The 17,767-nt window shown below is 32.4% G+C and overlaps 1 protein-coding gene across 12 annotated transcripts in view; it reads right to left on the reverse strand.

Annotated features, from left to right (window-relative positions):
* LOC107437419 (uncharacterized) overlaps positions 1 to 17,767 on the reverse strand; it is an 87,124-nt gene that overhangs the window by 62,002 nt on the left and 7,355 nt on the right. For all 12 annotated transcript variants that reach the window (XM_071182864.2, XM_071182849.2, XM_071182852.2 and 9 more), the window contains exons 2-6: positions 15,759 to 15,809; positions 12,149 to 12,208; positions 4,854 to 4,895; positions 3,148 to 3,225; positions 562 to 648 (exon numbers count right to left, since the gene is read on the reverse strand). In XM_071182864.2, the coding sequence (XP_071038965.2) occupies positions 562 to 648; positions 3,148 to 3,225; positions 4,854 to 4,895; positions 12,149 to 12,208; positions 15,759 to 15,809 (318 nt within the window). The remainder of the gene's footprint in view (positions 1 to 561; positions 649 to 3,147; positions 3,226 to 4,853; positions 4,896 to 12,148; positions 12,209 to 15,758; positions 15,810 to 17,767) is intronic.

The raw sequence follows: 17,767 nt of genomic DNA on the forward strand, positions 1-17,767 counted from the left end.
TTGGCCATTTTTTTGCAGAGTTAACAGTTAATAATGAGTGATGTCAACAGCCAGTTGTGATTTTTAACTTTTAGGCAATTTTTTTTACAGTAAAAAATACATTCATTTTTTTATTAGTGGTACACAGCGTTACGAAAAATTTAGAAAGGGTACATAAAAATCATAAGTTTGGAAAACACTACTTTAGCCAATTATTATGTGTATTTCCTGTTATTTTATGAAACTTTCTCATTATCATACGTTATTATGATTTTTTCCCCGTTCTTGCCTCTATCTGTCACTCTATCACACATTATTATGATTATTTCCCATTATTGTATGTAACATTAACACTATTATTCTAAACATATAGTTTCAACATTATTATTTTTATTTATTTAAAAAAAAAAACTTACTTTATTTTTCTAAACATCTTTTGAAATTTTCCTGATATATTTCATCGATGTTATGCATCATTATTTTCACCCGTTATTAAGTTAATATGTTTAGATTATTTGCAAACGAGTATTTAAATAGAGACAGTGATCAAATATATTTACAGACAGACAGAAATGTAATTACCTCCTTGATAGTAGTAAGTGTTATATCTGACAGGATTATTGTAGCTATACTGGTACTGTTGATTTTGAGAATAACCATTATTGTTGCCTATAAATTTAATAAAATTATAACAAAAAGTGTTTTCATAGTAAAACCAATTGAATATTTAAAAAAAAAATCTTTGTATGCATTATAAAGTCCTCCATTTTTGTGTAATATTCGCCAATTATGGCGAACTTACTGTACGGAGCAAAAAAATTGAGACTTTCGTAACATACTTTATTTAAGTACAGTCTCCAGGTACAAATTATCAGACACACTATTAGATTCTATGTCAAATTTTAATTATCAGGTGACACTATACAGCTTTATTGTTTTTACGTGGTTCGCACTTGTTTACGTTTGTATATAAATGGGTTAACATTGTAATGCAATACGTTAAAAACAAATACTAATAGGAAATGATTGAAAAATCTCCGGAATGAAAACCCATGACATGTATGTTTAAATATAAAAGTATTGCGAATAAAATAGTGCAAAACATGTCATTATTAAAAAAACTACAGTGCGTCCAATTATTATAATATACTAATATAATACCTGATATATTAAACATTCTATATTTATATAATATATCGTCTAATTTATTCAATCATTGAATTTATATTTTTTATTGTCTCATTTAACCAATTGATACACGAATGTAAACAAGTACAAACCGATATCACTCATGTATCAGCTATGAAGCTGTATAGAGTATCAACTGATAATTAAGATTTTACGTAGAATCTTAGAGTGCGTCCAATAATTTAGTCAAGGACTGTAAGTAAAAATGGAAGCAGAAATTAAAGTGCATTTCAAGATATCTTATTTTTTTCTTACAGCATTACACAGATAAATTGGTTGTAAATTCTTTCTTCTTTAGCATTCATAACTATTTGAAATAGTTTTGGCGCAGATTCTATGAGATACCTAATAATGTCGGAATTTTCTTCTCTTATCTTTGCCAAATCTTCTAATTCTTTTACTGTCTTTAATGCTTCTTTAATTTAATTTGGTTTCATAACCGTCGTTGAAAAGCCGACCCAATTTTTGGGTTTACAACTACTCATGTTCAACTCCGTAGCCCTGTTATTTTGAGCCCAATCCAGAGGACAAGGGAACTCCTGGATCAATTATTGGGAGAAATTTGTCTTTGTGAAGGACTTTTTTGATGGAGCTAACCCGCATTTGCGTTACATGGAGAGGAAGACCACGAGAGCCTCACACGGTTAGCCTGGCGGCAGGGGGACTCAAACTCATGACCCGTCTTCCACTGAGGATATTTCACGTCAGCACTGTGGTCGGTGCAAGCCGGATGCGAAAGTCGTATCGTGCTGGGATTCGAACCCGGTTTGTCTGAGCCATCGCGGCTCAGTTTCTTTAATTATAATTATTCTTTTAAACCTGTTTATGTGACTGGGATCACGGGCAGGCTATTTTATTTCATTATCATCCAACCATTTAGTGGTTTGTCTTGTAGTCCGAGGTCTAGAATTGTTTGTTTCCATTGTGGGAAGGTTGCTAACCGATCAGTTGTTTCGTGTTACGCTTATCGTTTGCTGAAAGGCCCTCTCTGGTCTTTTTTAAACCCTTCCGTTATTTTTGAACCTTTTTTGTACCTCTGTTCTTTTCAATCATTTCTATCCGTTTTCGTATGTCATGAATACCTACTCTTATTAAAGTTTCTTTCCAAATCTTTCTTTGCCTGGTCATAATTATTCACTAAAATCAAAATTTTGTAAATTAAATATATTTTTAAACAAAAATTAGTTTTGACATCGTTTGAAAACAAAATAAAATGGTGACAAAAAATCACCAAAAATTCACAATTTTAAAAGTCTCAAATTTTTTTGCCCCATACTGTAGTATCGTATCATTTGTTTTGAATGTTTAGAATATGTTTAGAAGTTTAGAATATAATTAAATAGTAGAAACATCTATAAAACAGTAATAATTTATTCTTCTTCAACGAAAATTAAATATTCCCTAATAATAATAATAAAATTTTTTGAAGTTATTAAATTTTATTTTGTTTTATTACCGGCGTGGAACAGGCGAGTCATTTTAGGGTTTATGGCTATCAATATTTAACTTCGTAACCTTATGATTTGGAGCTAAACCCAGAAGATAAGAGAAAGCATTGGGACAAACTAGTCTTGGTGGAGGACTTTTTGGAAGAACCTACCGGTATCTGCGTTTCACTTAGAAGAAAACCATGAAAAATGTCAAGGTTAGCTTCGTGGCAATGGTATACTTTGACCCATGATCAATGAGGATATTCTACGCCAGTTCTGTGGTAGGTTTCGAGGGGGCAGCCGAATTCGCTTCTATAAACTATCGCCGAAATTCGACCCTGGGTTAGCTCAATAGGAAGCGATCGCACTATTCCCTCAGAGAATTGAGAAGTGCCATCATTAGTGTGGTAACTTAGGATGAGAAGGATGATAATTTTTCTCGTAGTATCAAATCTTGTAGAACTGGAATTCAGGCATGCTTTAAAATGAAGTGCAACTGACAATTAAGTGCAGTCAAATTTTGGTGTAGGAAAACTATTATTAGTCTCACCATAATTGTATTCATTATAATTGTATCCATTATAGTTGTATCCATTATTGTAGCCTTGATATCCATTGTTATTATTACCTTAAAAAGAAGAAACGTGGAATGTAATTTAAATTAGTTTATTCATACCTAACAAGCATAAAACAAACATCAGCTTGATCTATTTTTTTTAATAAAAACTAAATTTCATTAATTTCAAGTTTTATATGTAACACTTGGAATATCATAATTCCAAGTCACATTTTCCTAATTGTTCAGTAAAGAAATTTAAGTGAGACACATTATGATTGTGAAAATTCGGAACTTCTTAAGCACAAATTTAGAAGTATTGCTAAAAACAATCTGATGTTAAAATACCACTCTAAATTGGCCTAAGTTCTTCATATCTGTTCCTTGAGCGATTCCAATACGTTAATATAAATTAAATCTTTTTGAATTTTGTTTGTCTCGCTGAATCATTTAAAAGATATAATTTTTTTATAAACTTCTAAGAAATAATATTTAAAAAATTATCAAAATTAAAATAATATTAAAATAATATTTTCATTTTGATATGAATAAAAATTTCAGGCTTTAAAATAAGCAATACTTAATTTAGTTTGAATAAGTAGTTTTATCTTTAAAGTCCTAAGAGAAAGTAAAAAAAATTCTACAAATTATAACTGAAGATGGCTTTTTTTGTTATCTTTAAAAATCTTTATTTAACAAAATTATCTTATGGTAAGATGAATTAAAGGAAAGGGTCCGCCCTATAAGCGGGTGAGACGTATGGGTGTGGCTAAAGTAGAATTTTTGACCATAGATGGCGCCACTGGAAAAATCGTACCCCTTGCCTTAGAGGCTCACGACAACAACAACAACATCTTATGGTTATACACTTTGGTTATTACTATAAAACAAAAATAAGGTAATTTAATCTAAAATAAAAACAAAGAGTCCGAAAAATCAGAAAATGGTAGTGAAAAAACACTGTATTTGAAATGGAAAAATATTTCGAAAATTTAGCATCCCATCAAAAATTTAAAACAAAAGGAGTAAAATAATTTCAAAAGATGCATCCATTCATATCAAATTTAACCACCCCTCGAGTTTGGAGTGGGAACAACCTTTCTCTATTTTTTTTTTTTTTTTTTTTTGTTACAGATTTTCCATACATAAACCCCAATTTGAATTACAGGCTTTTCTGTTTGGTAACAGATGGCGCTGCAAAAGGAAAAAGCGAAAAAATTGTTTAACATGGAAATATATATCAAAAAATGCATTTCAGGTTCATAAAATAAAAATACAGTCGAAGTTCTATTTAACGAACTTCCATTTTGCGAATTTCTCGATTTTGCGATTTTTTTTTCCTCGTGGAATCAAGAACATTTTGGAAATTCCTTCGTGAAATAACTTCCATATAGTGAAGTTGATTTTCTATTTAACGAACTTTCTTTAATATCCACTTTCCCTATTTCCCAAAATATTTCAAAACATTTCAAACTTGTTAGCGCATGTTATTGGGGGGGGGGGCGGTTGATTTTCGAAGCCACTTAACTTTTTTGAGAAAGCAGTATTCCATTCTTGTTTGCATTTCAAATGAAACACTTACACAAAATTAACAGATTTTGTCAGTAGCAATTAGTTGCAAAGTTTGGAATGCACAGAGTCATCTAAATCATTATGAATAATTTTCTATTAAAATAACAATTATCACCGAATACCAGTACCTCCTGCTTGACCTGCTACTGCTTCTCCCGTCCCTCCTCCTCCTATAAATAAATAAAATAGAATTTAATAAATAAATAAATAAAATTTACTAAGTAAATTAAACTAATAAATTCAACAAACAAAAGGAAATCAATTTTAGAAATTGAGTGCAACAAAATATACACTAATCTTAATATCGTGATATTTCGTCAGGAAATAGCGATAGTTAAAATTAATATTGTCATTAATTTTTAATTTAAAAAAGTTCATTTTTATATTTAGTTAGCGGTTTTCATTAACTTGCCTAAAGAAACATTTTTAACCATTTTTAATGGCTAATGTAGTGTGTCTACCACTACAAAAATAGAAATTCCAATTCACTAGTATATATAACAAATGTTAACTTGATTTTATGGTGGAGTACCTTTTTATGGATGAAGGTTATTGACATGGTCGCTATGAATCTCCCCACGTGGGTGACCTTCGGACGTGATGTGAACATACCTATCTTGAGAGTGACGCCCACTTCGATCTGAACTTCGATGGATGAGCCACATTGACCAGTTGACTTGCTACTTGTGACTTCGTCATTACCCATCTCCTCGCGCTGTTGCTACTCAGTCTCGATCGCACACAACGTATACACTCAACTTCTAAAGGCAACACAGGAGGGACCGCGAACTTAATACTGCTCTCACGATTTGCATTCAAAAGTAGGGTGATCTAAATACAGCTCTCTCGGCTTCTCACAAAACAGCATTGAATCCACTAGTGGTATCAGTTCATAACAGATATAATTCTGGTGGGGGAGAACTGTAGTGTGTCTACCACTACAAAATTCCGATTCACTAGTATATAAGACTCGATTCTATGATGAGGTACCTTTTCATAGATGGTCGTTGTTGTTGTTGTTAATTTACGTCGCACTAGAGCTGCACAATGGGCTATTGGCGACGGTCTGGGAAACATCTTCTGAGGATGATCCGAAGACATGCCATCACAATTTTGATCCTCTGCGGAGGGGATGGCACCCCCGCTTCGGTAGCCCGACGACCTGCGCGCGAAGTCGAGCACTTTACGGTAGCACAGTTTAACGAGGACCAATACCGCACACCCTCGGTCCCTACGCAGACTAATCCAAGTGGTCACCCACCCGCACACTGACCGCAGCCAGTGATGCTTGACTTCGGTGATCTGCTGGGAACCGTGTCTTAACGATCAGTCCACTGCGGGACTTTCATAGATGGAGTTTGACATGCTTGATAACTACAATTACCACAGCTATCATCCGCAACACTTGGCTGTACAAGTGTTATTATTTAAGCACTGCAGTGTGTATTAATAAAATCAATTTTTACATTCAATTTTTTTAAAATCTAAGTATTTCTTTAATGGAAATAAAGAAAAGTTGTTGACCAGCAGCAAATTTCTTATTGACAAAACAAAACACAAATATATCGCTGTTACAATAAAATACATAAACAAATAATAACTCTAATCTAGGCAGGGACTAATATAGCCTTTATATCTATGAAACTAGGGGAGTGCACAACCTTTTTGAGTGAAGGGCCACTTGCACAGCAGGTTGGCTAATGAAGGGCTGCACATGTATTTAGACATGCTAATGCTTATTTAAACATTAGCGCTCCATTTTTTTTATCAATAAACTTTGTAATATCAATAACTTAGTAGTGTTCCATTATTAGAATTCATTCAAAAATTAAAAAACTTATACTTTTTTTTACAACAAAAAAATTGCTATTTTTATCACATGAACAATAGATTTATCAAAATAAATAAACATTGAAGAAAAGAAATGATTTTTTTTATCATATGCAATACGAAAATTCATTTTAGAATTCAATTCTAATAAATAAAAAGAACTGCAATGAATTAGGAAAAAGTTTAGTTATAATTAAGTAATATATTAAATATTTTAATTGAAGAAAATTTATAGATTTTAAACAAAAGCCTAAAATAAAAGCAAAACTGTGATAGTTCAAAATAAAATCCAATGCTTATTTTGTAATGTACTTTATTATTTCATTTTATTAATTACACAGGCCTGCGATGAAAAAAATACAAGGGGTCTGATAGCTGAACTTGATGTATTGTTTGCTACTGAAATGAAAAATAATAATGAAAAATTTCTATCACGTCACGTTTTCTTGAAAAATTCAATTTTACTGGACTTTTTATGAATATTTACGTTTAAAGAAATGTGTTTTTGAATTTCTTGCCTGACCAGCATTCGACTTTGGTTAAATCTACAAAAATACTCCTCTATGACATCGTTTGATTACAATCCCTCTCTCTGTCACAATCTCTCTCTATCAATAGCTTCGCGAGAATTCTTATCTAGGTTTGCTGACTTCTCAGGAACACTATCAAGTGTAATAGGGAGTTCGAGTTTGAGACATTGTGAAAATTTCCCAGAAGACTTTTGTCATATATGCGGCGAATATAGTGTTGTTAAAAATCGCATGAGGAACATTACAAATTATGTAAGACAACTTTATCTTGCATATTTTGGCATGAAACTAGGAGACTAGGACAAATCACTGGCTCCTCATAAAGTTTGTGTGCAGTGTCTCAATAATCTACGCTTATGGTACCAAGGAAAGATGACTGTTTCACGATTTGGAATTCCTATGACGTGGTGGGAGCCCCCAAACCACTTTGATGATTGTTATTTTGGTTCCTGCCATGTTCTTGGGTATAACCGAAAAATCAAAGACTAATATCTTATCATGATAACATTCCATCTGCCATAAGCCCCGTTCCTCATGGACCTGATGTGTCTGTGCCTTTGCTTCCAACTAAATTGCCAATCATCTCTTCAGAGTCTTCAGACTCAGAACATCCAGAAGTTTAAGGCTCCGATATCGAATATAAGCCATCTGTAGCCGGTTCACCTCAGCCCTTCTCTCAGGTTGTACTGTATGATCTGACTAGAGATCTGGCCTTTCGAAAGAGGCAGCTGAATTGTTAGGCTCCATATTGAAAGAAAAACACTTATTGGTCAAAGGAACATCTTTTTATTGGTACAGGAATCCAGAAAAGGAATTTATTAAGTACTTTGAAGAAGAGGAGAACTTGGTCTATTGACGTTCCTGGATTGGTGAGCAAATTTAATGTCATCTACGATAAAGATGAGTGCAGACTGTTTATTGATTCATCCAAAAGAAGCCTAAAAGCTGCCTTTCTTCATCATTGGAGCCAGTATGCATCTGTACCAGTTGGACACTCGGTATATTTAAAAGAATGCTATGAAAACCTGGCTCTCATCCTGGACAAAATAAAATATATCGACCACAGTTGGACCATTTGCGGTGATTTGAAAGTTATATTCATGCTTCTTGGTCAACAAGGTGGATACAAAGTTCCCATGTTTTATTTGTGAGTGGGACAGCCGTGACAAGACAGAACATTGGGTTAAAAAATAATGGTCGAAAAGATAAAATCTTGACCCAGGCACCAAGAACGGTATTCGAAACAGCTTAGTTGATCTAAAAAAGTATTGTTACCTCCGCCACACATAAAATTAGGTGTAATGAAGCAGTTTGTCAAGGCTATTCCAAAAGATGGTGATTGTTTCAAATACCTGCTTAAAAAGTTTCCAGGTTTATTCCAAGCCAAGTTGAAAATGGAATCTTTGTTGGTCCAGATATCCACAAACTCATGAAAGAGAAAGATTTTGAGACTAACATGACAGGAAAAAGAGAACACGGAAAAAGAAGCTTGGGTTGATTTCAAAGATGTCATCAGCAAATTTCAGGGTAACTATAAGGATACTGATTATAAAGATATTGTCATGAAAATGCTTGAGAAATTTAAAACTTTGGGTTGCTCCATGAGTGTGAAAATGCATTTCCTTCACTCACATGTGGACTTTTACCCCGAAAATTTAGGAGCAGTCTTCGAAGAATAAGGAGAAAGGTTCCATCAAGTTATCAGAGATATGGAGCGTAAATATCAATTAAGATGGGATAAGAACATGCTTGCCGACTACTGTTGGATAATAGCTCGAGATACACCTGAGATTTAGCATAAAAAGAGATAATCAAAAATAAGTTTCAGAGGAAAACGAGTATGTACTTAAATATAAACTTTTTTCTCTTGTTTGTTTTGTTTTTTGTTTCAAACTTTCATGTACACCTACACAATATTTGCTATTGTTGGTCAATCGTCAATTTTACGTAAGTTATCTTAAAAAAAATGATTAAAATGGTATATTGGTGATTTTCTTCTGGAAACTGCTTTAAAAAGTTTAAACACATAGAACTAATTGTTTTTCTCTCGACCAGACGTGACTTGTGCGATCTGGCAACAGTATTTTTTATTCATTTTGACCAATAAAAATTGCCGATCACTCAAAAATCAATTTACATTCACAAGATTAAATTTTACATAGATCAAAATGAATGAAGACGACGATTACCAGATAGTACATGCAATATTGTTTGAGAGAATTCCTTTCCAAGTAGGATTTTAGTAAAAACATTTATATCGATTTTACAAAAAATACTGATGTGATTGGGGAAAATGAAGGTCATTTTCGTAATCAGCGCATCAAATAACATATAAATCAGCAAAAACTTCTCTTGTATTTTTCAAAAACTTCAATTTCGCAGACTTGTGTTATTAGATTTTTTTTATATCGTAAACATTTTCCTTTTTTTATCGCAAAAGATCACTTAAGCAACAAAAAATTGAAATCTAAACTACAAGCAGTGAGCAGTTTAAAAATTCACGTTTTCCGCCATTATATGAATTTTTCAAGTTGTAATAGCATTGCATTTAAATTAGGAATGTAACGAGTATTTGGCCCTTCTATAAAAAATTCAGTTGGTTGAATGATCAGTCAAATATTCGGCAGAATATTTTTTAGAAATGTATTTTTCTAAGTTTTTTTTATTTTTGAATTTTTATAGATATTACTTTTTTTTAAAAATTATAATCAGACTAGTCAATTTTGTCGTTTTTTCGTTTTTTGCTGTTTTTATTATAACCCAGCACTTTAACAGAACGTCTCATACTATTAATTTATTATCACTCTTTCCCTGTACTGTAATATAAATAACCAGTAACATAGAAAAGTGTGATTTCAGTGTTAGTGTTTTGTTTCAGGAACTAAGAAAAATTTGTTTTTTTCTGTTTTTCTTTTTTTAGGCATTTTTATTATGACTCTGCATTATTTTTAAAAATAAAGTTACTAGTAAAATTTATTTTATAGCAATTTTTTTTCTTCTAAAATTATGACAATGAGAAAAATATAAATTGAGATTTTCGGCATAGGATTTTTATTGAAAAAATTAAGAACGTTTCTTCTATCTTTTTATTTCCTTTAAATAAAAAAAAAACTTTTTTTACATGTTTTCATTGTAACGCAGTAATTTTTAATAGCATTTTTGTTGACTTAATTCTTTTTTCTTGGCTTTTTCTGGTAATTGAAAAACTGAGATGTTCAGCTTTAAAAAAAAAATTTCAAAAATTAAGATTGATTTTTATGTTCTCTGTTTCGCTTTTCGACATTTTCAAAAACGTTTGTGATTGGCCTTATTTTTTAGTGTTAATTTATAAATACGTTTTTCCAGGAAATATTATTCTGAGCATTGAAATTTTAGTTTCAGTGTTGCTATGCCACTAAAAGATTTTGCTATTTGGCCCCAAGTGTACGGCGTTCAGTAGATTTCTTCTTCTTCTTTTTTTTTTTTTTTTTTTTGCCGAATATTTGGTTTTTGATAAAATCACAATTCATTACCACATTCGACCAAATGATATTCGTTGCGGAAATAAAAACGAAGGAAAAATAACTAGGATTTACGATAAAACTGTACCGATATACCGTATCAAAAAGTGATTATTTAATTGCGCGATTAACAATCACGTGTCGTTATAACATCATAGTTAAATCGCCAAAATCTTGGTTTTCTTCCTCTTGGAGTCCAAGCTCCCAATTACTGAACTTATATAAAAGGCACTTGATGGCACTTGTCAATTCATTTACTACGTTTTTGTGTTACGATTTTCCACAGCGTACACTAATTAAATACAGATACTTAACTGTGATGCAGATTAAACATATTTCTATGTTTTAGCTGTATTATAGTTAATTATTTTTCAGTTTTTTGCTGTATCGAGATGGTACTGTATTTATAAAAATATGGTTTAAATCTTTACATTTCATCATTAAATTCAATTCAACCACAGTGCGTGCTAAATCATTTTTCTAAACTAGTTATAAGAATAAATATGTATTTTAATAAGTACAAGTAAATTATTTTTTTTTTGTTTGTTGAAATCTCACTTAATTTTAGATTGTGATAGTTTTTATTTGAGACTATGCATTGTTTTTGAAATTGCAATGCGTATATATTTAATTTTGCTAAATTTATAAATAGTAATAATAATTTATGCGCAATAGTAGTGTATAGTGTGCAAAATAAAAAAAGAAATGCATTGAAAGAAATGCAGAAGTCATTTTTCTGAACTAATTATAAGCATAAATATGTATTTTAATAAATAAGAGTTACATTACTAAACCATTTTCTGTTGAAATCTCACTCAATTTCAGATTTTGATAGTTTTTCTTTGAGACGTTGTTTTTGAAATTGCAATGCATATACAATTTTTAAATTCTAAGCGAAATTTACAACTCGTAATAATAATTAATGCGTAATAGTAATGTATAGTGCACAAAATATAAAAAAAGAAATGCATTGATAGCTTCTGATCTTGTAATTTGATTTTTATGAACTAAAATACGAATTTAATCAATCTTTTACTTAAAGCATACAAATTTACTCGCGCAAAGAATATGTTAAGTTAGTGGACATGAACATGTAATTTCTCTGAAGAAACATCACTTTCTTTTTCGATAGATTTAATTCTCGACCTTCAAAATATTAGGGGGGGGGGTGTCCTAAAACTTTAGTCAGGAAAAGCTGTCGAAATTTTGGATCTTTAAATATCATTTTCCATTTTTACATATTCCACATTCATACCATTTAAAATTATCAAAACGCTTTTGCTCATAATTATAAATATCATTTTTCCATTATGGACTGTACAAAAATGTATTGATAAGTTGACTTCGGATATGAATGGATTAATTTTCGATTTCTAACGCATTAATTTTCTATCTAATAAAAAGATGGCAGCACAATCTTCATAATGTTGAATGATGTCATTTGAAACTTATTGCTGCTCTTTTGTGTAGCACAAATTGTAAAAAAAGTGTTATCGTTGTTACGTTTCGGTTGCATTCAGTGTTGTTTCAACCGTAGATTGTGGAGAATATATGCAGACTTACCACCAATACCGACATGCACTTCGGTGTGGACAGCTCCTCCAGGACTTTCGTAATGATAAGCTGAAAAATGATAATAAAACTATATAAATATTTTTGCTTTCCATCTAATAAGTAATATACACATCCCTGTTCAAATTATTAGACACACTTTAAGATTCTATGTAAAATCTTAATTATCAGGTGATACTCTATACAGCTGTATTATTTTTACGCGGCTGAAACCGGTTTGCACTTGTTTATGTTAGTCTATCAATTGGTTAAATGAGACAATATATAATATAAATTCGACGATAGGATAAATTAGACGATATATAATATAAATTCGACGATGGGATAAATTAGACGATATATAATATAAATTCGACGATAGGATAAATTTGACGATATATAATATAAATTCGATGATAGGATAAATTAGACGATATATAATATAAATTCGACGATAGGATAAATTTGACGATATATAATATAAATTCGATGATAGGATAAATTTGACGATATATAATATAAATTCGATGATAGGATAAATTAGACGATATATAATATAAATTCGACGATAGGATAAATTTGACGATATATAATATAAATTCGACGATAGGATAAATGAGACGATATATAATATAAATTCGACGATAGGATAAATGAGACGATATATAATATAAATTCGACGATAGGATAAATGAGACGATATATAATATAAATTCGACGATAGGATAAATTTGACGATATATAATATAAATTCGACGATAGGATAAATGAGACGATATATAATATAAATTCGACGATAGGATAAATTTGACGATATATAATATAAATTCGACGATAGGATAAATGAGACGATATATAATATAAATTCGACGATAGGATAAATTTGACGATATATAATATAAATTCGACGATAGGATAAATGAGACGATATATAATATAAATTCGACGATAGGATAAATTTGACGATATATAATATAAATTCGACGATAGGATAAATGAGACGATATATAATATAAATTCGACGATAGGATAAATTTGACGATATATAATATAAATTCGACGATAGGATAAATGAGACGATATATAATATAAATTCGACGATAGGATAAATGAGACGATATATAATATAAATTCGACGATAGGATAAATGAGACGATATATAATATAAATTCGACGATAGGATAAATGAGACGATATATAATATAAATTCGACGATATATAATATAAATACAGGATATTTATTACATCAGGTATTATTTTCGTATATTATAATAATTAGATCAAATGATGAGACGCGCTATAGTTTTTTAATAGTGACATGTTCTGCACGTGTTTATGTCCTTGGTTCGACATCAAGAGTAGTTGCCCCCCTTTTTTCTGTTGAGACACATTAAAATTTTCTATAGAGTCTATTTTATTTTATAGCATTCGTTGAACAGCCGACCCAATTTTTTCGGTTCATGTTTAAATCTATATTCTTGCAATTTTGAACACGAGCCAAGAAGACAAGGGAACTTCTGGATCAAGTATTGGGAGAAATTTAGCCTTTGTGGAGGACTCTTTGATGGAACTAACCCGTATTTTCGATATATGGAGAGGAAAAACTACGAAAACCTCTCATGGTTAGCCTGACGGCAAGGGGACTCTAAAACATGATTCGTCTACCACTGAGGATATTTCACGTCAGCATTGTGGTCGGGGCGAGTCAGATACGGAATTTGAATCTGTTAACCTCATTGGAAGGCGAATAATATCCCCTGAGCCACCATGACCCTAGTGTCTTTTTTATTGATGATCCCCTAGAGATCCCTACCACCTCTTAGCAATTCAAAATTTTGCTTGAGCTCTTTTAATAGTTTTCACCTCCCACTGGTGCTCGTTCACTATGCCACTGATAATTGTATTTTGTACAAAACTTAAATGTTGAAAGGTTATGTATAATTCGTTCACCAGGAGTTGGCACTTGGTTCCACCTCATCGGAAGCAGAGTTCATTTTAGTGCAGGAGGAGAAACATCTCGGCTCTTGAAAGTGAGGCAACCCTCAATGCACGCCGAACGCAAATAGTGAATTTCTTTTCAGTCACTTACATCGCTTTATCATCTGCTATTATACCTTACGTTACTCTAACAAAATTAAATATGTTTTGAATTTTAAAACTGATGTTTTCCCAGAAAAATTTCTCAAAAACTATTTACTCAAAAGAGAGAAATATCATAAAATTTATGAAATATTTATTGTTAAAAAAATGCACATAAAGATATCGAAATAAATATTTTTGTGATACGATCGCCAAATAGCAACCTTGTTCAGGATTGTTCACCTTCCAAAAATAGCGAAAGAGTATCGTCGGATACCACGTGATGAAGGCGGAGCCAAGTGCCAACTCCTGGTGGACGAACTTATAATAGAAACCAAATATACTAAAATAGGTATAAATCCATTACACTGATAATAAGCAGTTTTAATACCAATACTGTGGAAAAAAGTGTCTTGAAAGGGGTATTCAATGAAGAAAATTACTCGATAGTGGAAAATTTTGACATCATCATGACAAGTGAAGCTATATCTGTATTCTGATGGGATGAACGACGAGTTTAAAGAGATTAGTAGAAGAACCAGGCAAGTGCCATTTTCAGAGATACTATAATCAAGGTAAGAAAAAAAACCGGTATCCGTGTCATTTTGTTACTGATTTCCTAAACGGAGGAGAGCAAATAATAATAAATAAAATGAACTATTTTCGTGTTATTAATTAAAGAGATCAATGAAAGAACCTGGCAAGTGATATTTTCAGAGAGGCTATAATCAGGGTAAGGAAAGAAAGCGGTATCTGTACATTTCCTTCACTGATTTGCTGGTGGAACTAATAATGTATCGCTTATTTTCATTTACAACTGCCTCATTTGAAATTTAAAAAAAATCACGTAATTGTACTCAAATCTAATGTAATGTTAAGATTAATGTGAAAACAAAAACAATTCTGTTGCATTAAAAAAACAGCCCATATTGATGCAACAGCTTTATTTCTTTGATCCCGTACGGAAAAAGGGTAATTACCTAGTGTGTAAATAATTTCAACGTACCTTACTAGAATAAGAAGATAAAAACGCAGAAGAGATCAGATGTCATTAGATCCTTATATTTTGAAATATAAAAAACTTATAAGAAATCTTTTCACATTTGAATAGTTATAAGCAGGCAATCCTTGAATAAAAGCAATTCTTTGTAACGCATTTTATATTAAAAAATTTTTTTTAAGTGAGTTGATTATTTTTCAAATACAGGTAAGCGTTATTATTTAGTCACAATTAGCATAAGTGTTCTTACAACTCAGTCCCCGTAATTACTATAAATGCATATTTTATGAACAAAATTATTATTGTAATAGATACATATTTTATGAACAAAATTATTATTGTAATAGATACATATTTTATGAACAAAATTATTATTATAATAAATACATATTTTATGAACAAAATGATCTTTGGTTTCACCGAAAAAATAGTCTTTTAGGAAAAGAAATAAAGCAATCACGTTCGGTAAATAAAGCTTAATTAAGCTTAAATATTTATAAAATATAAGGAAAGATAATAAAATGAGGAAAAGTAGGTTCTTACTTCTTGGTGCACCGTTGCCCCCGTAGTGAATTGTTTCATGGACTTGAAACCCTGAAATAGGTTAGAAATATAACTTTGAGTAACAAATTTAATAATTCTATTTGTGTCTTTTTAGAATAGTTTCCGAATTCCTTTCGCCGAAGAAAAGCCACTTATGTATCTTACACTAGAAATAATGCTATCACTTCAAACTATATAATACTTTGAATTGAAGATCCAGTCAATATAAGAGAACGGAGCAGCCATAGCTCAGATGATAGAGCGTTTGCTTTTCAACCGGGTTCGAATCTCCAGCGATGGCTGGTCGAAACGAATCCACATCCGGCTTGGAACCGACCAAAGTGCTGGCGTGAAATATCCTCTGTGGTCATGGGTTAGAGTACCTTTGATCTCAGGCTAACCACGGGTGGTTCTCGTGTTCTTCCTCTCCATGTAACGCAAATGCGGGTTAATGTTATCAAAAATTCATCCTCGAAGGCAAATTTCTTCCAATACTTGATCCAGGAGTTTCCTTGTCTTCTGGATTGGTTCAAAATGACAAGGCTACGGAGTTGAAAATTAGTAAGCGTATATTTTTATATTATAAGCGTATTTTAATTTTATATTATATTATAAGCGTCGTAGAACAGTTGACCCAATTTTATGGTTACTACTGCTACTGTTCAACTCCGTGGCCTCGTTAATCCAGTAGACGAATCCAGTAGAGCCGAATCCAGTAGACAAGGAAACTCCTGGATCGAGAATTGGGAGAAATTTGCCTTCGTGGAGGACTTTTTGATGAAACTAACCCGCATTTGCGGTACATGGAGAGGAAAACCACGAGAACCTCCCACGGTTAACCTGATGGCAAGGGGATTCTAACCCACGATCCGTCTACCACTGAGGATATTTCACGACAGTACTGTGGGCGGTGAAAACCGGTTGCGGAGTTCGTATCGACCAGTCATCGCCGGGATCGAACCCGGTTCACCTCATTGGAAGGCGAACGCTCTATTCCTTGAGCGATCGCGGCTCGATTTTTTTAACATTATTTGAAAACCAATAATAAAGTGTGAAAAAATGACTGAAATTTGAAAAACAAAATTCGTCTTACAGGGGTTTATTGCTTCAGAGAATGTCGCAATATTGAGCGGTGGGTAACATTAATTCATATGCAACCACAAAGCATTATTGTAATAGAGGAAATTATTGTTGTATTGGACATCGTAGTAGCGAGAGTTCGCTGTATATACATGTATATATATATATATATATATATATATATATATATATATATATATATATATACACACTGGTGTGCAAAACTTAAGCAACAAGTGGTTTCTCGGCCACAGCTCCCCAACAAAGTCGAAGATAGCCATGAAATTGCAGTATAATATGCACGTAATTCAGTAGAAATATTATTTGTATGCAAATTTCAGAAATAAAACGTCGTAGGTGATGTAAGTGTACGTAAACCTTGTGGGTCGGCGCGCAGGTCAAAGCTGTGATGAAAGGATGAAGAGCACCGTAGTTAAAGACATTCTCTGCAAGTGCAAGTGATTTGTTTTGTGAAACATGTCTTCAAGAAATCATTTAGACGACTTTACTCTAGGAAGAATGATTGGGAAGCTAGAGGAGGGGCGTAGTGTGACCAGTGTCGCCGAAGAGTTCGGGATCAACAAAAGTGTTGTTTCTCGTGCTTGGAATGCCTTTAAAACTACTGTTCGGTACAGCCGTTCGGAAGGTTGGTGTTGGCCGTCCAAGGAAAACAACACCAAGAGATGACCGTTACATTGTCCTCCAGGCGAATAGAAACCGTTTTCAGTCAGCGAGCGTCATATCTCAGCAACTGTGCACAGTCACAGGACGACAAGTATCACGATTTACAGTGACCAGACGCCTCCACAAAGGTGGCTTATTTGCTAAACGTCCTGAATGCTGCATACCTTTAAAAGTTAGCCATCGGCGGCACCGTTTAGAGTGGTGCAGAGAACACGAAACCTGGACACTTCATCAATGGAGTCGCG

Source organism: Parasteatoda tepidariorum, chromosome 4, assembly GCF_982258835.1.
Source record: "Parasteatoda tepidariorum strain Cologne lab strain chromosome 4, Ptep-v5.0, whole genome shotgun sequence".
In the NCBI taxonomy this organism is placed as follows: Eukaryota; Metazoa; Arthropoda; class Arachnida; order Araneae; family Theridiidae; genus Parasteatoda; species Parasteatoda tepidariorum.